The 22,929-nt window shown below is 46.0% G+C and overlaps 1 protein-coding gene across 2 annotated transcripts in view; it reads right to left on the bottom strand.

Annotated features, from left to right (window-relative positions):
- Positions 1–22,929, bottom strand: part of ZCCHC2 (zinc finger CCHC-type containing 2) — a 400,742-nt gene that overhangs the window by 214,582 nt on the left and 163,231 nt on the right. For both annotated transcript variants that reach the window (XM_086965385.1, XM_086965386.1), the window contains exon 6: positions 22,759–22,853. In XM_086965385.1, coding sequence (XP_086821511.1) covers positions 22,759–22,853 — 95 coding nt within the window. The remainder of the gene's footprint in view (positions 1–22,758; positions 22,854–22,929) is intronic.

The raw sequence follows: 22,929 nt of genomic DNA, 5'->3' as shown, positions 1-22,929 counted from the left end.
AATTCACTCCCATTATCACTCCAAACCATTCTAGACATTCCAAATCTGGGGAAAAATTCTTTGGCAAGGGCTTTGGCTGTGGACAAAGCAGTATTGTCCTTTAAGCGGTATGCTTCGACCCATCTTGAAAAGGCACAAACAACAACGAGTACGTATTTTAAATTGTTGCACCTTTCCATGTGGATGAAATCTAGCTGCAAAACCTCGAACGGATACGTTGGAGGTGCAAAATGACCAGCTGGAGTTGGGGTTCCCCTACCAGGATTATATTTCAGACACACCATACAATTCTTGACCACATTCTCTGCACATGGGATTCCAACATTTTGCCATACTGGAGCTAACAACTTACAGATCCCTTTCACACTGATATGAGCCATTCCATGAGCCATTGTCACCACTGCAAGTACATACGCATTGGGTTACAACCATCGCTGATGCTCTGACAATTCAATCCAACAACCATTTGCATCCAATTTACCCTTGCTTTCTCTCCATTCATTCAACTCTTTTTCTGTGGCTTCAGCTTGAATAGACTTCACTCTCTCAATCGTGTCTTCACACATACCAATGTCACCAATCCATCTTGCAGGGCCCGCAACATACATTCGACATATTACATTCCTAGCAGTTTCTTTCGCAACTTCATCCGCAAACGCATTTCCACGACCAACATCATCCGTAACCTTTTTGTGTGCACTGCATTTCACAATCGCAACCTGTAACGGCAAGGTCAGTGACTCGAGAAGCTCATTCACCAACTGACCATGCTGGATCTTAGCACCATGCGAAGTCAGGAACCCCCGTTCTTTCCACAATCGTCCAAAACTGAGAGCCACACCAAATGCGTACTGGCTGTCCGTGTACACATTCACTCGTTTTCCTTTCGCCAACACACACGCTCTTGTAAGTGCAATCAACTCTGCTGCTTGAGCTGAATTGTGTGGGATACGTGCAGCTTTAACAATCGTATGTAAAGTCGTCACAGCATATGCTGCAGTCGTATCACCATTCGGCAACTTGAAACACGAACCATCAACCCACAAAGTACCATCACATTCTGGAAGAGGAGTGTCCCCAAGGTCCACTCTCCCTTTAGTCTCTTCTTCGGTTCTCAGAAAACAGTCATGTTGATCTTCACTATCATCATTTGTCTGAGCTAAAATCGGCAACAATGTGGATGGGTTTAATACATTGCACCTCTTTATGTGCACATGACTCGCCAACAAGGTCAGCTCATACCCTGACAATCGAGCACTAGTTAAGTGCTGTGTCTTCGTCCTGTTTAACAGAATGTCCACTGCATGCGGGACCATCACGACTAGCATTCATTACTAACCCAGCAGACTGTCGAATAGAGACAGCTGCTGCAGCAGTGGCTCTCAAGCAACTTGGCAACGCCTTAGCTACCGGATCCAAAGTCACTGAAAAATATGCGCATGGACGCTGTTTGTCCCCAAAAGACTGTCAGAACTTACAATGCGCAACCTTCTTTCTCATGGACATACAATGTACAGGGCTTACTGTAGTCGGGGGTACCCAACACAGGAGCCGAACACAATGCACCACGCAATTCGGAAAAACTTTTCTGACAATCTTCAGACCACGGAATGGGATTTGGTGTATCTTTACAAGTTAATGCCACCAAAGGTTTGGCCAGCAAGGAAAAATTCGGTATCCATTGTCTGCAATAGGATGTAATGTCCAAGAAAGCACGCACTTCTCTCTGTGTCCTTGGGACACTCAATTTTGCAATTGCCTGAATTCTTTCTGGGGTCAGTTTCCTTCCCTCCTTCGATAAGAGGTGACCTAAGTAGGTTACCTCTTGTCGACAATATTGCAATTTTGAAAGAGACTTTGTGGCGCAGATCACACAAATGACGCAACAACGACAATGTGGCTTCTTTACAAATATCCTCAGTATCTGCAGCTATTAGCAGATCATCGACGTATTGAATAAGAGTAGCGCCGTCAGGTAAAACAATTGTGTCAAGCTGTGTTTTTAAAGCCTGACTGTATATTGATGGACTTTCACAGTAGCCCTGAGGAGCACGTTTGAAGCAGAAACTTCGGCCTCCTAAACTGAAGCCAAAATTGTCTCTGCTCTCCTCGGCAATCGGAATGCTGAAGAAAGCGTTCTTCAAGTCAATCACTGAGAACCAAGTGGCTGAAGCTGGAATCATAGTCAATAGGGCAGTGATATCAGGGACAACGGGAAACTGTGGCACACTATTTTATTGACCTCCCTAAGATCAATCACAAATCTATAAACAGGTGGCTGGGAAGGATCAGTACGTTTCAAAACCGGCAGAACAGGACTATAACAAAAGTTGCCTCTTGTCTCCTAAATTACATCTTTCTCAATCAAATCATAAATAATCGCTAACAACGCCTTTTCACCTTCACTGGAGATCTTGTATTGAGGAATGCGCGTCATTCTAACATTGGCTTTCAGTGTTACAACATATGGCGCTATTTCCAAGAGACCCACATCATTAGGTCCAGTAGCCCAAAGGATATCCGGAAGAGAAGACAATTCTGTCGGAAGTTTATCTCTCGACAAATACATTGGAGAAACCACTTTCTTACCCAGTGTAAGTTGTACTCCCGAAAGGAGAACAGTACAAAGTTGCATATAATCTTTTCAACAGATCCAATCCCAACAAATTTTCACCACAACCGGTCGTAAGAATAAGGGGTGCTTCGAATTCACAAGGTCCAACAGAAAGGGACATAGGACTAGAAATCGGGTTCCTAACCGGGGCGCCAGAAAAACTTACTGAAACGTTCATTTCGCCAGACAAAGGTGAGCCAGGGAGTTTTGAGTGTATAATAGAACTCTTTGTAGCACCAGTATCCAACAGAAAAGGCTCTGACACACCTGATGTAATCATCTCAACATAAGGCCCACTCTGATCTACTGAAACGACTCCCTCTTTGTCCATGGCTATCCTAGCAATCATCGCCTTCCATATTCTCATTTTCTGCATAGTAGTCATCTGCATAGTACTCAGCTGTCCTAGTAAACGCGTTATTCTGCTGGTCGATACTATTCATGGAATTCTGAGGCGGGAAAGAACGAGCGTTCTGCGGGAAATTTCCACGTCCCCTACCTCTAGGAGCTTGTTGAACACCTCGACCCCTTGCGCCAGAAGCACCAGTTGTACGCTGTAACAAGACCGGACAACTATTCTTGTAATGACCCTCTTCTTTGCAATACGCACACTGATTGGGACCATACGGTAAACGCTGCTGAGGAGACTCGTTTCTTTGCGAGTTCCTCGAATATTGCTGAGGTTGCTGATAATCGCGCTGACTATTATTACGAGGTGGATAAGCTTGCTGTAGAAAAACTTTAGTCTTCAATTCCTTAGTCTTTTTATCCGCTTTCTCTAACTCATCTTTACGCCTATTCTCATAGTACTGAGCCGTAGCTAAAATCTGTGCTGACGTGGAAACAGCCCACGCACTCTCAGAATCCTTCAACTTATTACATAATTCAGGGAGCAAATTATGTACAAATTTGTCAACAAACAATCTTTGGCCACCCTCGGTAGACATATCCTGACCACTATGATCTACAAAAGTCTCTTCAAACCGCGTGAAAAAGTCAGACACAGTTTCATCCTTTTTCTGTTTGCACGCAGACAACTTGTCCGAATTAACACGCAATTCGGGCATTAGTCTTCATATACGTAATAATCCTACCAGGAAGCTCTGATATTAAAGGCTCAGGCTTAGCACCACCAATTTGTCTAGCATCAGCTGTGGCAATATTAACCCATGTGTCGCCTAACTCTTGATCATGATCCGCATGACGAATCTTTCCCCATAAAGGCTGTGGAACAACATTTCCAAACAACATGTCTATATCGGCTAAATTCATGATACAGGAGCCTGCAGTCTGTGATAATTCTTTTTAATATCCTGCAGGATTTTTACGGGGATCAGGCAATGTCTGTTTAAGAGCCAAGACTTCAGCCCGCTTCCATGGGAGATGTCCCTACACACGCTGAAAATGTGGCAGAATGGCTGGTGGCGGTGGTGCCGTAGCATTTTGTGCGTAAGGGGGTGGCGAACTCAGGAGATGTGACATTAACGGATCTTTCGCAAGATCGTTCCTTGCTTCCTGTTATTTAGTCGGCACAACTGGGTAGCACCTATCTGCCGCTAACTTCTTTACTCGTTTCATCTGTTCACTTTCTTGCTCTTCCTCATTATCCCTAAATGCAACAGCAGCTTGTACCATTGACATACCTCGTTCTCGTTTATTTTTCTTCGCTAATTTCATTTCTCTCTGTTTGGCTTCTTTGCGCCATAGGCAAAAAAGAGTCAAACTTCGCCGGCCGGGCTTTCTTCTTAAAAAGTTTAACCTCTAGATTTTCCAAAATTTCTGTGTCAAAGCTACCATATTGGGGCCATTTTAAAACACCATCGGTTCTGGTGTATCGGATCCATACTTCATTATATGTGATGGGGCCTACGCCATGCTTCACATATAACTCATAGGTCGGAGTTCCAATCGGAGGAACCGGACACGAGTCCTCCAATTGGGAGTCCCTACTACAACCAAGACAAAGAAATTCCCAAGTCTGCTAAGACCAGGCATCTTCGCTCTCTAGTCCAGCTTCAAACTTCAAAGGATTATCGAATAAGTTAGTCTCGTGAATACACGAGTCCTTCGGCTTTGGCGCTTGCAAGTTCCAAATTAAAGTGATCCCAAAGGGATACCAAACTAAGAACCAAACTAAGGACTGGGAGACGCTCCACTTATACTTAACTGAGGTATTGATGATCGATGACGTCACCAGAAGACTATCGTCTATCGTTTCGCTCTACCAATCAAGGGTCCAAAACAGGGCGATAGTCAGGGCAGCAGTCCTTCGTAGCCGTCGGGACGCGGGGAACCTCTCAGCAAAGACCTTCGGACCACGTCGACATACAGGGGTCGCTGAAGTGGTTGGCCGTCCTCCGGAATTTTCACACGAAGCTCCTCACGAACCTCTGGCTTGGACCGGTACCGCTGATACCGTCCCACGTTGGGTGCCAACTGAGGTACCGGATTTTTATGGACCCAGTGGTGCCAGGGAGAACACCCCAAAGACCTTGAGTCCTTCCTGTTTCAGACTACAGAAACACAGAGTCTTCTAGGTGAAGTCAAAGATCGTATTTAATGGCAGTAACCAGTAACCGGTATCCTAGAAGTACAACAGCATGTATGTTCTCAGGAGACTGCTCGAATTCACAAAGCCAGCCTTCTCTTTTTATACAAAATAATAAGCTTCAAGCAAACATTCCTTATTTTACAGTTGACCATACACATTTTTAATACAAAGAAAAAGCAGAGTCATGATGAGAGGCCCACATTTCTGTTTGTCCAGCTCATAATTAATTACCCGGCAGGGTCCAGTATTTCCATCAGATATCGACAGACCCCCAATAAAATCGGGCACCTCCTCCTCGTAAAGCAAGTCATAAAGCAAGAAACAGGACAGGTGTGTGCAAGATTAGGCATAGTTGGTGTGCGATGAAAGGTTTATGACATGTTGTGCCTTGATACTAATCTCATTCGGCCACTGGGAAAGGAACTGCCCGAACAGGTTTGGCTTGGGGCAGTGGAGTCCGCTCGCCCAGGTCACAGAGGAGTCAGCAAAGGTGTACGTGTACTTCAGATCGAATTCGGCCTTAGTCATTTGTCTATGTGAGGGCAATCACAAAATGGCTGCCGCTCACAAAATGGTTTAAGGGTTTAAGACGAAAAGCTCGATTTAAGGGTGGTTTCGTCACTTGATCGTGCCGAAAATGCTTATGTATAGTATTTAGGTCATTACCGGTCTGCTAATACCAAAATCGTCATGATACGATGATATTTATGACACTAGTGCAGAACTTCGGTACCACAGAATAGCTGAGTCAGGAATTTTCAGTACCACAAATGTTGCCACTTCATATGGTCCCTCGGGAAATCTGGGTGGAGCACTTACCAGCAAAGTATGGCGATATTGGGAACGGATGTGCCTCAAATATTAACTGATTAAGAAAACCGGCATGGCGCATGGCAGTCTGCCATATGTAAGGGAGCCCTGCATATCACTCCGAGGATTCAGACTGTCTCTTAAGTCAATGTTTAATGGATTCAAAAAGTAAAGTGGATACCGCATATGTAAGCAGGCCTCGAACAAGAGAGTGGGCCTGCCTTGTAGGGCAACAGCAAGTGCACACCACGGACCAACTCAATTGACATGCCCCATCAAAGGCAGCCAAGGCTAACCTAAAACAGCAGCTTCTACTGCAGCCTTTGCCCGGTGCCAAATCTGGGGTGGTAAATGACATTTTACCTGATTTCAGGATTTTCTAAGGTAAACTCGCTAACTTTGCGAGTTTAGTTGTGCACTTTACGTCGTGATGCAGCTCCAGTACTGTGAGTAGCACACTGTACTGTATACATCGCCAGCATAAATGCATAAATAAAGATTTTCAAGCCATGAAATTGCTGTGACGTAGTCAAAATGAATGTTAATGCTCTCTAATGAAACGTCCTTGTGAATATGTTTCCTGATGGAATTCTGTGGATCGGGCAGTGTGGGTTTTATGGAAGCACAGCCTCAGGTACAACATACATGGACGCTGGGGTGAAAAGGTGGCAGGTGAATCAGCTAAATACCAACCACACGTCAAGTTACCACAGTAATCTCTCTTCAGCCAGTGAGAGTGCCGGATTCCTAGTAGATTTTGCCCCTCTTCCTCCCTCCGGTGTCGAATATGCTACTTACCAGTATGCATCTGTTCTTGCCATGTAGGGCTGCTGACATTCATATCTGTACATAGATCGCCGCCTAGTGTAGGGTCCGGATGATTGCACATTATTGTCCTTGAAGAGTCTAAGTATCACGAGATAGGTGGCTCCTCCCTTGGACTACAGTGCGCATGGGCATCGACTCCATCCTTAGATTGTTTTTAGCCATTGTGGCAGAGATGGAGTGTAATACAGTAAGTGATGACCATGCTAAGAGTAATTCTGAGTGCTGCAGCCGCTACAGGCGCCGGGGAGGAGGGCGGGCGATATGAATGTCAGCAGCCCTCATGCCAAGAACAGATGCATACTGTTAAGTAGCATATTCGGTTCGAGGCATGTGGGCTGCATAATTCATATCTGTGAATAGAATATATACCAGTCCCTCTATTAGCGGCGGCCACCCGTGCCAGCTGCAGCAGTCTGAAAAAGTGTTTTTAGAACAGCCAGCCCTACAGCTGCCTGCTGTTTGGAGTGCACATCTACGCAGTAGTGTTTTGTAAATGTGTGTATGGTAGACCATGTGGCTGCTCTACAGATTTCCTCTAAAGGAATGTTTCCAAGGAAAGCCATGGAGGCCCCCAACTTTCGTGTGGAGTGGGCTCTCGGGGGAACTGTTAATGTGCGCTTAGCCTTTTGATAGCAAATCTGTATGCACTTAACGATCCACCTGGCTATACCTGCTTTGGAAAAGGGGTTGCCTTTGTGTTGTGGTGAAAAGGCAACTAACAGTTGTTTTGTTTTCCTAAAATCTTTTGTCCTATCTATGTAGTACATTAGAGCTCTTTTGAAGTCTAGTGTGTGTGCAGCATTCTCCCTGCCACTGAATCAGGATTCTGGAAGAGCACTGGCCGTTCTATAGTTTGATTCATATGGAACTGTGAAACCACTTTAGGCAGAAACTTAGGGTTAGTGCGTAGTACCACCCTGTTGGAGTGAATCTGTATGAATGGCTCCTGGATAGTTAGGGCCTGAAGTTCACTAACTCCTCGTAGCGATGCGATTGCTATTAGGAAAGCCACTTTCCACGTCAAGAATTGTATCTCGCATGAGTGTAGAGGCTCAAAAGGTGGACCCATCAGTCTGGTGAGGACCACATTCAGGTTCCATACAGGTGCTGGTGGGTGTCGGGGAGGAATAACTTGTTTGAGTCCCTCCAGAAAAGCTTTGGTTGGCAGGCACTCTGAAAAGTGAGAGATGCTGCCTGTTTTGGAGATAAGCTGCTATTGCGGATAAATGTATACGGATGGAAGCATAGGCCAGATTGCACTTGTATAGATGTAACAGATAACAGATGATGTTGTGAGTAGATGCATCAGGCGGATTAATGTTGTTGTTGGCACAATAAATGACAAACCGCTTCCATTTTGTCGCATAACATGCTCTAGTGGTGGGCTTTCTTGCCTCCCTTATGATATCCATACAGTCAGGAGGCAGGTTGAGGTAGCCAAATTCTACGACCTCAGGAGCCAGATCGCCAGGTTGAGCTGTTGCGGATCTGGATGCTGAATGTCGCCATGGCTCTGCGTCAGAAGCCTGACGCAGAGCCATGGCAGGTCCGCCATCTGATTGTCCTTGCCTGGGAGGTGTTCTGCCATGAGGAAGATGTTTCTCTGAATGGCCCACTTCCACATGCCCTGAGCCAGATGAGACAACTGTGGAGAGTGTGTACCTCCCTGCTTCTGTATGTAGTACATGGCCGTCATGTTGTCCGTCCGGATCAACACAACCTTGTTGCACAAATGTACTTTGAATGCTTTCATTGCCATGAAGATAGCCATCAGTTCCAGAAGGTTGATGTGCATCTTCTTCTGCTGTGCTGTCCATAGTCCCTGCACTGTGTAGTGGAGTACATGAGCTCCCCATCCCTGGAGAGATGTGTCAGTCGTCAGTATAATCTGTGGCACAGGCTCCTGGAACGGTCGTCCCCTGCAAAGGTTTTGTGGATTCCACCAATGCAGAGAGTTGTGTGCACGACCGGTCACCAACACTAGGTCTTTCAATTGTCTGTGAGCCTGATTCCACTGACGTGCTAAGAACTCCTGAAGCGGACGCATGTGTAGTCTCGCATGCGGGACTATGAAGATGCAGGAGGCCATCATACCTATCATCTGCATGAACACTTGTGCTGGAAGCGAGTGTTGTAGTTTGAATTTCCGTATCAGCAATTGCATGCTGTTGATCCTCCCTGAATTTGGCTGTGCTTTGGCTGCCAGAGTGTCTATTGTCGCGCCCAATACCGCCGTACGTGGGCGGGCTGAAGGTGGGACTTTGGATAATTCAGTGAAAACCCCAGATCGTGAAGAAGGTGAATGGTGTGGGAAATGTGGGCGGCACATTGCTGGGCCGACTTTGCCTGGATAAGCCAGTCGTCCAGATAAGGGTAGACGTGAACGCTCTGTCTCCGTAGGTGTGCAGCCACTGTCGCCAAGCACTTGGTAAACACCCTGGGTGCGGTCGTCACTCCCAAAGGAAGGACCTTGAACTGATAATGCTGATCATGGCTATTTTCGGTGTGACAGGTGTAGCGCTATATGATCTAGTGTTGCGAGGAAATCTCCCTGACTGAGTAACGGTAGAACCTGCTGTAATGTGAGCATGTGAAAGTGTGCTGATAGAATGTACTGGTTTAGGGGCCTGAGGTCCAGTATGGGTCTGAGGGACCCGTCCTTTTTTGGGATCAAGAAATACAGCGAGTACACCCCTGTACCTTTTTGTTCCACAGGCACAAGCTCTATGGCTCCTTTTTGCAGCATGCTGACTACCTCCTGCTGCAATAATTGTAAATGCTCTGCGGACATAGGACGGTGTCTTGGGGGTATGTTGGGTGGAGTGGATGTTAACTCCAGACAATACCCGTACTGGATAAGCTTCCTGACCCACCTTTCTGTAGTGATGGATTTCCAGACCGGCAGGAACTGTTGTAGTCTCCCCCCGACCGGTGTGGTATGGTCGGGGGGGGGGGGGGGGGGGCAGTGACAAGACCTCACTGTTTGTTAGTTGCGGAGGATCGGGAGCTGTTTCCACGACCTCTGCCCTTGGTACCGTTTCCACGATAGCAACCCCTGTGTCCTTTTTAATTTTTTTTAAGGTGGTGTCCACCTCTGGTCCAATAAGTAATCAGGGTTAACTGGCTGATTGAGTATGGTGGTTTGTATCTCGGGCTTGAAGCCAGAGATTCTCAGCCAAGCATGTCTTCGTTATATCACACTTGTATTAATCGCCCTGGCTGCAGTGTCTGCTGCGTCCAGCGCACACTTAATAGATGCGTTTGATATAACTTTCTCTTCTTGTATTAGCATCTCTGCTGCCTCCTTATACTCATCTGGCAAGTGTTGCAACAGGGTCTCGAGTGTATCATAATGAGCCCTGTCATATCTGGCTAAGAGTGCCTGTGTGTTGGAGATTCGCCAGACATTGGCCGCTTGAGCTGCCACCCTTTTCCCTGATGCTTCTAGCACTTTAGATTCCTCGTCAGGGGGAGGAGCATCACCTGTTTGCGAGTTCGCTCTTTTGCGGGCATTGGAAACAACCAGAGAGTCCAACGGCAACTGTCCCTTGATATACGTGGGGTCCACAGGTGCTGGTTTGTATTTTGTCTCAATTCTGGGGTTTATTACCCTTGCCCTTGTGGTCTCCAGCGTGTTTTAGGACACCTTTAAGCATGGGTAGAGTTTTGACAGTCCTCTCGGAGGTTGAGAAGGTGTCAAACAAAAAATCCTCTTCAATAGGGTCAGCATGGAGCTGGACATCATGATTTTTTGCTGCCCTCTCAATAAGTGCATTAAACGCAGCCGTGTCTTCTGTAGGTGAGGTTTTAAAAGCATAGACAGGACTGTCCGGGGCAGTTTGTGGATCCCCTGGGTCAACAGAGTCTGTCCAGGGTTCAGTGTGATCTTCTGGATCAGTGTCTACAGGATAACTGTAATCCTGATTGTCACCATCCCCTACATCCACATCTGAGTACGTGGGTGAAATAGGAGCAGTGTCTTGTCCATGTGGTTGTATAGGTTCAAAAAGAAGGTGACGTAGCAGAATCCCTCTTCAGTGGAATTTTATATGACTCCATAGGCTGTTCTGGGGCGATCTTTCGCTTGAAAATGGGAAGTCTACCCGTCTCAGCATCGATGAATTGCCTCGACTGATCTTCCTGCGGAGGCTGTCGATGCTTGGTGGCCCCTTCCGTAGTTGTAGGCTTTGGCCCCATGGACACCTTTTTGGCCGCTTTGACGCCCGTCTTAGGGGCGAACGCCTTAGGTACCACTTTCGCCGGCAGTGTGAACTGAATCGTGCCGACGACTTCGGAGGTTTACTGACTGGCTTTGGGGGTGGAGTGGACTTCGGCCCGACAGCAATAGCCTTCTCTTTAATGCGTTGCAGCGAGTCCGACACCTGCTTCGAAAAAGAGGCGGATGGCTGTGTTGACTCGACGGGGTCTTTAGAGCCACTGCTAGTCGTGGACTCGAGGTCTTTACTGCCCTTATCCTTGCTGAGTCGACGTTTAGGATCGAGAACGTTCTGAGTTTCGAGTCCCTTGTTAGTGTCTACGGGCTTCGGCGCAGACTTCTTCGGGTCAACGTCCTTGACCATTTTCTTCGGTGCCCCGGCCTTCGGCTCGACATCCTTTAGCGACCTCCCCAGGTCTACAACACTCTTCTGTTTCGTCGGTGCCAATGGTTCAGAAGCCTTCGATCCGACCAAAGTAATACGCACTTACGGTTTCCGGTGCTTTCGGTTTTGTAGACACCGATGCTTTTGGTTTCGATTGGTCAACCGATGGCTCGTTGGAAATGTCCGTAACCGGGCCTTGAGGCGAGGCTGTAGAACCAAGTGTTTGATATCGGGTAAGGCCATGTGGCGATCCCTCGACCCGAGCCTTAGAGTGTTTTGGTCTCGGCCCCCGTACCAACGGTTGGGCCTAGCTCCTCGCTCGAGCTATCTTCCACGGCCCCAAATGCCTCATCGTCGTCTCCTACCTAGTCGACGACGTCTTCATTATCGACCATTTCCACATCTGCGTCGTAACTGGAGTCGATCTCCGATGCAGGATCAGACAAGTTCTCTTGAACTTCCTGCTAGACTCCCCATTCTTCCTCGGCATCGAAGATGTTCACCGGGTCAGGTGCCGTCTGCTCCAGAGAAGGTGCACGGACGGCTGTGTTTTCCCTAGGGGTTTGTCCACAAAAGAAATGGGGTAAGAGTGACACCAATACAAATGAACACCCCAACATGATGGGAGTAGTGTGAATGTTATAATGATTAAAAGGGTAATTATATATCCTATAGCCCCTGTGTGTTTCCACACTAAAAAGAGACGGAGGGCACAATTGAGTATCACAGGAGTCATGTGAACCACGAAGGGCCAATGATAATATTGTAATATGAACCTTATATGGAATGACAATGTAACTGTCTGATCAACTATGTGCCTGAGGAAAAATATCTGTATAAGGTTAGAAAGAAATTCACCTAGGATATTGAATCTGTTTGAAAAAGATCCCATTTTGCTTGAGAGTTGGCAAAAGGGGTGTGTGTTACAATGGGGTAGAACAACTGAGACGTTGAAAAACAGGTATGTCGTAATATGCCCCCAGAAGATTGATATTGTTTCTTTCTAGGTGTATCCCCACAGACTTTTAAATATATATCCACAAGCCGGTGACCCCAAAGAGACGGCAGGTTCTGAAGAAGGTGTTACAACATCGAGTAGTATAACACCGAAACGCGTCGACGCAATTGTTACTAAATCCAAACAAGGCCAAGGGAGTAACAGATGTTAAAGTATAAACACGATTTCCATTAATACTGTTTACTATCCCTCCAATATCTGAGAAAGGGCCAGGGGATTTCGAAAAAGTGGCGAAAGTATCCTTAGGCCACAGTGTTAGGGGGTTTGTGAATAGGATTTATTTGTCTTTGTATTAGTTGTGATGATTATTCTTTTACTTTGCTGTATAATTTCTTGGTCGTGATATTGTTTCTCATGCAATGAACTGTTATTTAATTGTTTAAATTTTACTGTACGTGTTCAAAGAGTTCCTTCTTTGAATTTTTAGTTAATTACTGTGTAACTTTTTGTGTAACCAGAGGTTTTTTACTTTAGACAATAAATAAACAGACTGTGAACGTTCACTTTTTAGTGTGGAACTTTTTGCCCATTGTTTCCCGCTGTGGGAGAATTCTGCATGTATCAATATTCTGGAATGTATGATCGTATGACTGTTTAGAATCTAGATAGCAATTTAGAGTGCTATAGTGTATTCCCAGGGATTTCCCTTTGACCTTGCCGTCTGCTGGGCCTCCTTTCGCGCTGTGCGTCAAAGGCGAATCGTCTTCTTGGAGCGGAACCGAGAACAAGCCATACAGCTGGCTTCATCGTGATCCGGACACAGGCACTTTTTGCACACCGGGTGGACATCGATGTGAGGATACTTGGAGTTGCAAACGGGACATCTCTTGAACGGGCTCCGTTCCATAATGGATCGTCGATACGGCCTCTGGCGTCGACCGGGCCTTGGTGCTGAAAAGCCACGCGGCTCTTCTTGACGTCCGGCTCGAGGATAGAGCTGGAACAAGTACTGGGCACCGATCGCAAAGACAATACCGATGATAACTAAAGGCCTTTTGGCCAAATATAAAGTTTATCGATTCCGAACTTGAGTTAACAAATATACATGCAAACCCTATGGCGGAAGAAAACAATCTGAGGATGGAGTGGATGCCCATGCGCACTGTAGTCCAGGGGAGGAGCCACCTATCTCGTGATACTTCGAAGACTCTTCCAGGACAACAATGTGCAATCATCCGGACCCAACACTAGGCGGCGATCTATGCACAGATATGAATGTCAGCAGCCCACATGCCTCGAACACAGCATTGCTAGAACAATGGTGTTGCAACCTACATTGTTTGGAAGCAGAATGCATTCTATAATTCGTACGTTCTCATGCTGGCACCCATTGTAGAGCAGCAGCAGCTCACTTACATTACTACAAATCTCTGTGACACCCGCCCACTTCTCATATATGAAGTCCTGTTTTGATCTAAATGAAACTTTATTTATGGGTGTTGCGTGAAACAAATACAACATTATGCTGCAAAATCTTCAATAGACTTTCACGCACCACTCACAGCACAACTAAATTAAAGAGAAACAGTATTTAAAACAATCTGTCGATGAATTATTCAAGGTAGTCAGGGCAAGCCTTACAGAACAGAGCTGGCTCTATCAGAGGGATAGAGCCCACTTTGCCCATGCCTTAAAATGTCTCTGTCCAGGTGTCATAAGCTTAAAAGTGGAAGCACAAACCCTTTGTCTCTGAGCCATGCAGCTTCTGTCATCAGCACTTCTCCCTTTTTCAACAAGAGCAGTTCAAGCATGAATGGCAAAATATCCTAGTTTGCAAATGTTTTCTATTTAATTCTGGTTCTGTATTTTTACTGCATAATGCATCATATGCTGCATAATTTTATGATTTTAACCAAAAAATTGTTTGTAGCGCAAACGGATCAAATGTTACTAAAAATGTGACTAGTGTTTCTGCGAAGTGGACGGCCCTTTGCAAAGGTTGTCTGATTACCTTTGTCACTGCTGGATTTGTATGTTACACTGGTACTAATAAGGCAACATTTTTCCAGAGACTGTTACCATCTGTAAAAAGAATAAAGTGTCAGAAAATGTACTGCATTACTCTGCAGCCTTCTTTTTGCTGCATAATTTAGTCAACACACTGGTATAATTTTTCCTCCATTGCTGCATAATTCCAGTGCCCCCAAAGCAAGCACATGTTAAAAGTGCTTGTGCATGAAGCAGTGAGTGTGAAGTTTGTGAAATTAGTTTGGTGTGCTTGCAAATCCTGCATTGCTGACCCCTGGTGAATTACAGCTACTACTGTTGTGTGTGCTTCTGGTTACCAAAAGGGTGGTGTGATTGTGGGAAAACAGCAGGCAAGACCCGCTCCATGGATCACCCTTGTGATCGCTGGTACTCTCTAGGAAGGCTGTTTGGGACACAGCTAATTGATCTGTTAAATTCTGGCCTACCTGCTCAGCGCTGTTCATGAATGTTATATCTGACGCATATCATTTTAAATTTAAAGGCACAGTTGCATGCTCTCATATGTTAGACAATTTTAGCATGCTGGTGTTGCCTCATTGGCAGTGTGCCTCAATTTCAGTACTGTCAGAGGGGCGCTAGAATACGTGACTAATGCATTTTAATGCAGACACTAGCATTAAAATGTGTTAGTCGAAAGCCTGATGCCGCCGTACCTTAACCCAGCTCTGAAACTGCGAAAAGTAAAATTTTATTGATATTCTAATTTTATTTTTCCTGATCAAAGAGAACATTTGTTAAAGTTTTCATGTTAATCGCAGCGCCCATCATGAGCTGAAATTAACATGAAAACTTGAGCAAATGCACACATTCACCACCCGCAGCCCAGCTCTATTAAGAAAAGAAATGCAGCAACATAGCTGCTAAGGTTTTAAATTGCTAAGTGGGACGGTTTCAAACCTGCCTTAACACCGTTCATGTGGATCTGGATGTGAGCAAATGCAGGTCTTCACTTTAAGCAAAACTTTTAATTGATATTTGGTGCTGCACCCACACGCTCACCTGGTTACTGGTGCACATAGCCTTGGTTGCAGCGCACATAGACCTTACACTGCCGCACACAGAGGAAAAAAATGAGGGGACGCTGACGCTACCCAATGAAAAGGAGGGGCGGGGCTTACAGCACCATTTTAGAACAATCTCTCGTAGGGCGTGGCCAGCAGCTTCGCTGCTCCGCCCACATCTCTACGAGACCTAAAATGACCACTGCCTCCTATGCTAAAACATGTCAAAATTTAAATGTACGATATGACCAAATCCAAGATATGAAGTGAGGAAAACAACATAATTCAAAAGAAAGAGGAGTCCTGGTTTTCTTGATTCATTGTGTCCATGCTTTGACCCCTGGGGCTGAAGAGGTTTCCTCAGAACAGGGTTTTCAGAGTGATGCGCAAGCTGGCTGGGGGATGGATGCCTTTAACAGTCCAGCAGGGAAATAATGAGGAACACATGATTCTTTCACGGATGCCCAGAAAAGTGCTAAGTAACAACAAAATTAATGTAGTTCGGTCTTTCAAAAGTAACACTGGGGCAGGCTTTGCATTAGACAATGCTGGAATTGTTTTTAAGGAAGGCAGCAGCTGCAGGGGATACAGGGGCCTTTCCAGGAAGCATCTTGGCGATAGTGGAGTTGTCTTACAAACAACCCCAAACAGTGGTTAGTGATCTTCCAAAGGTGTCCTGTGAGGTAGCATAATGCAGTCATCAAAATGTCAAAATTCAACTGAGGGCCCAGCACTAGATGGCAGGAGTAGGCACAGCATGTGTATCCAGCGCCACATATGCTATGAACAGGGCCATCACTGTAAAAAAAAGTAAAGTTTGAGGTAGCCCAGCCGCAAGAAGCTGCCTAGTGGAGTGACACCCCTATTGCGTAAAGACAAAAAGAAGCTGCACATGAAGGGCTTGAATAGGCAATAAGCAAAACATCTGGCACAGAGCACCACATGAGCCCTAGACATGCATTGTCGTCAAGGAGGTAAATTCAGATGGCACCAAGTCCACACCACCAGTGGCGCTGGTGTGGCCAGGTGCGGGGTACTCAGGAGGGGGGCCTAATACAGGTTGCCCGTTTTGGATTTTGGCTGCAGGCGCGGTCCAGGAAGCCTTCCAGGAGGAACCAACAGCTCAGCAGTTAAGTTGAAGGGTTCGGGAAACTCGATGCCCCCTGGGTCCTCTTCTCCAGGGATTAGGACAGCCGGGGACAGGGTGCCTTCTGAGGTTGATTTCACCTTACCGGGTCACTCACGATTGGAAGGGACTCTCCGTGCAGAGGCTGCAGGTAACGTCGGGGAGTTCTGGAGGGGTCAACCTACAGTGGACTCGGACTCTCGAGCGCTGGCGGACCTCACTGGGCCCGGTGGGCCACTTTAACTCAGGCCGTAGGCTACGGGTGCAGTAGTGGTTCCAGGTGTCGAGTTTCTTTGTCCTCAGCAGGCTCAGAGCTGGACTTTGGAATTTCTTTTGAACAGAGCTGCTGTTCGCAAGAGATCTGGTCTTTGTTGAAGGCAGACAGACATCCCGGGGGTTTGGAGATCGCTGGCTGCAGAACAAGTCGACATTTGGCGCAGAATCTCCAGAAACTGCAGTCAGGCCTGTAGGGCTGGGGCAAAGTGAGTTATTCTCAGCAGTCTACTCTGCTGTGCTACTTCTTCCGTCCAACTTCGTAGGTTGCAGGAATCTGCCTACTGGGCTCAGGGATAACCCCTAAATACTGTATTTAGGGTACGTTTTCAGAGTCTTGAGGTAGTAGTCAATGGGCTTCTGACCTTCGTGTGACTACACCCTTGGTATGCTCACCCCACGTGGGGGAGTGGATACAATCCCTAACCCTGACTGGAGAGTGTCTGCCATGTGCAAGGTGGCGAACACTGAAGAGTGGGCTTCACCTCACCTCCACCATTGGGGATTGGGGGGGGGGGGGGGGGGTTTGGGGGTCAGAGGTGGGCACATGTTCTGGGCTGTTCTAATTTTTACCACAAGTCTTCCTGCCAAAAAGGGGGTGAGAAAGGAAGAGGTTCTGCTCCCGATAGGAGGAGAGGCTGAGGGTCACTTTGCAAAGGCGGCAAGTGTAGCAAAGTGGGTTTCTGTTGCAGTAACCCCCCCCCCCCCCCCCCACACACACACACACACTTTTTGCCAGACTACTGATGCACTTTGACTTGATGTACCCTGGGTCCCTGCCAATCAGGTTCCCAGGGCCTGTGTTTATCCCCAAAACTGACCCAATAGGCATCTCTGGCCACATGTCAGCCTCTGGCAAATGGTACCACAGGTACCCAGGGCACTGTGACCAGAGAAGGCCTCTAAGGGATGCAGCACTCTTTGTGCTACCCTTAGAGGTCCTGTACCCTGACACACTGCCTTTGCAGGTTGTGTGTCTTGGTGCAGAACAAAGTGAAGAATCACCATGATTTGTCATGCCCACAAACCACTACCCTGGCATTCATCAGTCACAACTCTAGCTGGGTGCCCTATGCCAGTGGTGAGGGTACAGGGGCATGGGCCCTGTACCCCAGTGCCAAAGTCAATTCATTGGCACTGTAAGTGCAGTGCTGCCATTAAGAGTATATGGTGCTGGGAGATTGTCATTACGAACTCCACAGCACCATAACGGCTACACTAAAGACTGGGACATTTGGTATCTAACTTCTCATCACATTAAACTCACACTGATGCCAGTGTGGGATTTAATGTAAAATGCACAATAGGACTGGACTCTACCGTTTCCCAAATGAACTGCAAATTGATTAAGTTTTTACATATTCATGAAGAACTGATAGCTAAAACAGCTCAATGTTAACTATGCTCTTTTTTCCGCATTGTATACCCCCTTTCTTTGACTGTTACATACTTGTTTATTGTACTATTCTCCATGTGTCATTTGTCTGGAAACTATGCATTTATTGGTCTGGGATATAGGAGTTTATTCCTTTTGTATATTCTTACTTGTGGTCAATACTGGATTTGTGTCCTTCCTTTGTAATGCGCTCTGATATCCCTTGGGATCTTGTTCGCGCTATATAAAACTTTATAAATAATAAATAAATAAATCTTCTAGATGCCCCCTGAAACTCGACCAACTCCTAGTGACCCGACAGTAGCTGCTTAGGCTGCCACCAACAGACATGTTTCTTGACCCATGGGTCGAAAGCTTGCTGCTCTTGGAGGCCTGAAACAATGCACATCCTGGGACGAGCTGCCAAGCCTCCTCCCCCAGGATGGGCAGGGTTCACGAAGGAGAGGCTTCAAAAGGCACGCCACCTTTGTAAGTGTCTCCAGACCAATTGCTGGCGGGAAAAACAAGTGAGGAAGAGAGGTGAGCCCATCTCTCCCATCTCCACCCCTAAGGTGGGGGAGGCGTGGTGAAGCACAACCTTGACTCCCCGGCATCTTGATGATGGGGGGGACCCAGCCAACCAGGGACAAGCTCCTGACCCCCTTCCACTGGAGAGTGGCAGAATAGGGGGTGTACCCACCCCAGGGAAGAGACCCATTGGTTCCCTGCCCTTTACCTACCTGTAACGCCCCTAAATTTAGTATTCCTTCCTCAGATCCAGCAACCACAAGAAAAGAAAAGAAAAGAAAAGAAGAAGGACACAGAGTTAACAAGAGGATGACGCCCACTTACTTGGCCCCAGCCCTACAGGCCTGTCTCCCCTCGAACCTGCTCCTTCAAAACCCCAACGTGTCCAGCGCGAAGCAACTTCAAAAACCCAGGAGGACCTGTCTGCCTTCACTTTAAGGACTGTTTCTCCCGTGAACACCGGAAGGGTTTAAACTGCAGATTCTGGTGCCAGCCAGGAACCGCGAATCCAGCCCACTCTGCACCCGCCGTACCCAGCCCGAGCTGGAGTGGAAAAACACTACGAGGAGGTTCCCCCCGGCAAACCGGAGATCCGGCAACCCCTGACCTGCCTCAAGCTTCCAGATGACAACTGCAGCCTCAATCCAGAGGACCCCCCCTACTGTGACCAGAGCGGGTAAGAAAACTGAAAATCTCCTTAAAAATCATTCGATTAACCAAAACGCATTTTCTCAACTGTTTTCAGGAGATGTCCCAGTACTGAATCTGGGTATTCAGCACTGAGTAAGAAAAGTATTGTTAAAGTAACTTACCTGCTAAGTGAATTTCCTCCCATAGGATAACATTGGTGATTCTATGTGAAAGTTTCTAAATGTCAACTTTTGAAATACAATGATATTCTTTAAAAATCGTACCTCTAACTAAAACACACTTACTCAACTGTTTTCATGAAATGTCCCAGTGCTGAATCTGGGATCCAACCCTGTGTTAGCAAAAGTAATCTGAAAAGTAATTACTTGAATTTTTCTTAACCCCTTCCATGCTCATGACGAGCTGAGCTCGTCATGAGGCAAACTGGAGCTGTGCTGATGACGAGCTGAGCTCGTCATGAAATGCTGCTTTCCAAGGTTTTTCAGCACAGGACGGGAAAAGCCATAGCAGCCAAGGTGTTAAAAAGACCATTCATTTGAATGTACTATACCTGCTAAGTGTTGCAAACTGCTTACTTAAACTGTAACCAAAATCAGTACAAGTTATACTGCAATTTTGAACTGTGTTCATACAAGTAATCTACTACTGCAAAGTATTTTTTATGCTTACCTGTGCCAGGCTTGCTTGGTTCTAGACATAAAACAGTATAATTTGTTTTATACAAAAACAATTCGCCTAGAGTTCAGTTCTTGAGTGTGTGTATTCATTTGCTGACTGAGTGTACATCAAATGCTTATTACTGTCCTCTGATACTGGCTTACTGCTCGAGCAAGCTACCACTTTGGAGAGTAAGGTTCTATCTAACTTTAACCTCTGCAGACCCTTGGACTCTATACACACTGTACCTCACTTTGATGCAGTATATATAGAGCCAGTTTCTTACAGCAAGGCCTTTGAGGCCCCCTTGCCCCAGATGGCTCTTCCCGACTTGGGAGAGGTGTGAACACCTCTGCCTAGGAAAGACTTTCTGGGCCCAGGGAACGAAGGCTCCCAGAAACATGTCAAGTTGGGGCAGCCTGGTGTTTACCAGTCAAGGAACCCACCAGAGGCTGGTTGTTTTTCAGGGGGCATCTCTACAAAGCCTTCTAAAGGCATGGTATAATAAATACTACACTGGCATTAGTGTGGATTATATTGAGAAGTCTGCTACCAAACAGCACAGAATTCAGTAAAGCCATTATAGTGCAATGGAGGTCGTAATGACAAACTCCCAGACCATATACTTTTTATGGCTTTACTGAACTTACAATGTCCAAGACTGTACCGTCACCTGTGGTATAGTACACCCAGCTAGAGGGGTGACTTAACTATACCATAGGCAGTGGGTTGCTAGCATGACACAGGTATGTGCCCCATGTCGACTTTGCTTTTCTGTGCACCAAAACACGCTGCCAGCAATGGCAGTGTGTGCAGGTTAAGGTCCAGGACCTCGAAGGGTGGCACAATGTGCTGCAGCCCTTAGAGGCCTTCCCTGGTCACAGAGCCCTTGGTATCCATGGTACCTTTTACAAGAAACTTACCTGTGGCCAGAGGGGTGCCAAATGTGGGTACAAATGTACAGTTTTTGGAAAGAATACAGGCCCTGGGAATCAGATTGACAGGGACCCAGGGCACAAAGTCAAAGTGCATCAGAAGTCTGGCAAAAAGTGGGATGGTTACTGAAACAGAAACTGTCCGCCTTATGCAGATGGAATGGAATTACAGTTCTTTTAAGTCAGCAGCCTGTGGAGGAAGCGCTGCTGGTTCTGTTGGACAAGGGACAAAAGGTAGTGCTGGACGTTGTGGAGATAAAGGAGCCAAAAGTGTAAACTCTTTGTGGTATGTGGGTATTTCAATGTTGTAGTGTATGATGATTCTGTTCGACCCTGTGTGAGGCAGTTGTACTGCTGACTTCTGGTGTGCAGCTGCTCTTTGCAGTGGGTTCCAGTTTATGTACTTGTGGACCAATAAATCAACCTTCCTAACCAGTGACAACTCAGTATCATTTTCCAACCATACCCCACTTCTGGTATCAAAATGAGGATCTGTTAGTACATTAAGATGTGGAAAAAGTCTAACGTTGAAGAGGAACCAGTAAAAGGTATTCTGCAAGAAGGACCAGCCTTTTTGGAGCAACAGGCTTGCTTACGGGATCAATACCATCTCCTGATAAAGGTGTATGTAATGTTGAGTCTCTACGTCAAATACTTCAACATATAGACAGTGATATAGACATTCTTTGAGCTGTTATATGGTACAATTTAAGATGACAGTGCAGTGGACTGCTTTGATGAGAAATGGCGGAGTTAAGGAGTCACAGACATCAGTCCTGTAAGTGCCAGTCATGGCTTGTTCAGCTGCCAGAGTAAACATAGAAGACAATGGTTTGACGTCATTCAAGAAGATGATGACTTATGGAACTGGTAGAGCTGAAGACTGTACCTTTTGTGTTTGAGTCACCATCGACCCTTTTGACCGTGAGCAGGTTGGTCTTGACGTCCTCTAATGTTCCCCATGAATCATTGGAGAATTTGAATAGATGGGAACGCCTTTTATGCCTAGTTTCTCTGAATCGCCCATTATGAGGGTCCTTTTCATGGGAGAAAGATAGTGTAGTAGAGAGAAGCAGCCTCTTTCCTCTGCAGCTCGAACTTCCTCCAGCTTCCCTTGCAGGCGAATTCACTCGGTAATTGAAGGCGCAGTCATTTTTTGACATAAACTACATTCTTTTAAAGATTGTGTATTGGGTTGCCAGGCCGTGTGGGCCAGAACCAATTTTTTTTCTGGCACATATATGTGAGTGACTCCAAAAGGTTTCCATTTTACTACTTTAACTTTAAGCTTAATTCACAGCCACCACTACAGCAGAGCCACACCCTCCTTCAGGAGTTCGGAAATTAAATTCAATTCCACCTTCTGCCTCTAAATAAATCCAAGATTCCTAATGTGCAACACCTACCATACCTATGATATAGTGTGTACTGATCTGTACAGATGAATAATACCCATGAATCTGAAATGTCAGCAACTATTTGTAGGTGTTCTAATGAACACTTCTGTGTCCCACTCATTTACAATATTCATCCAAATAAATACTGTCTTTGTAGCTGTGTACAATAGTTTTGTCAGAAGCGCTATTTGCTCTTATGGTAAGTACAATGCATGAAGATAATATAATTTGTCCAATTCAGAACATTACAAATTGTAGGTGCAATCTAATTAAATTGTATGGACTGCCTACCAGTCTGAAATATTTGAAATGGCTTTATACAAGGTTGTGCAAATTATGGATGAGAGCCACATCATTTCAAGTCGAAATAATAAACATTCACAAGTACATAGACATTTACTTACGGGGAGGATAAAAAGAATCTATTGCGAGGGAGTGGAAGAAGCTGTGAACTTTATGATTCTGCAGAAAACTCTCAGATGCAGATGACAAAAGATGCCTACAAAAAGGGAAACAGCAACATACACGGTCAGCAAATAATATATTTAGTATTATTTATGTAGGCCACCACAAAA

This window comes from Lissotriton vulgaris, chromosome 4_1, assembly GCF_964263255.1.
Source record: "Lissotriton vulgaris chromosome 4_1, aLisVul1.2, whole genome shotgun sequence".
Taxonomy (NCBI): domain Eukaryota; kingdom Metazoa; phylum Chordata; class Amphibia; order Caudata; family Salamandridae; genus Lissotriton; species Lissotriton vulgaris.
This window is presented reverse-complemented; position numbering and strand designations above follow the sequence as displayed.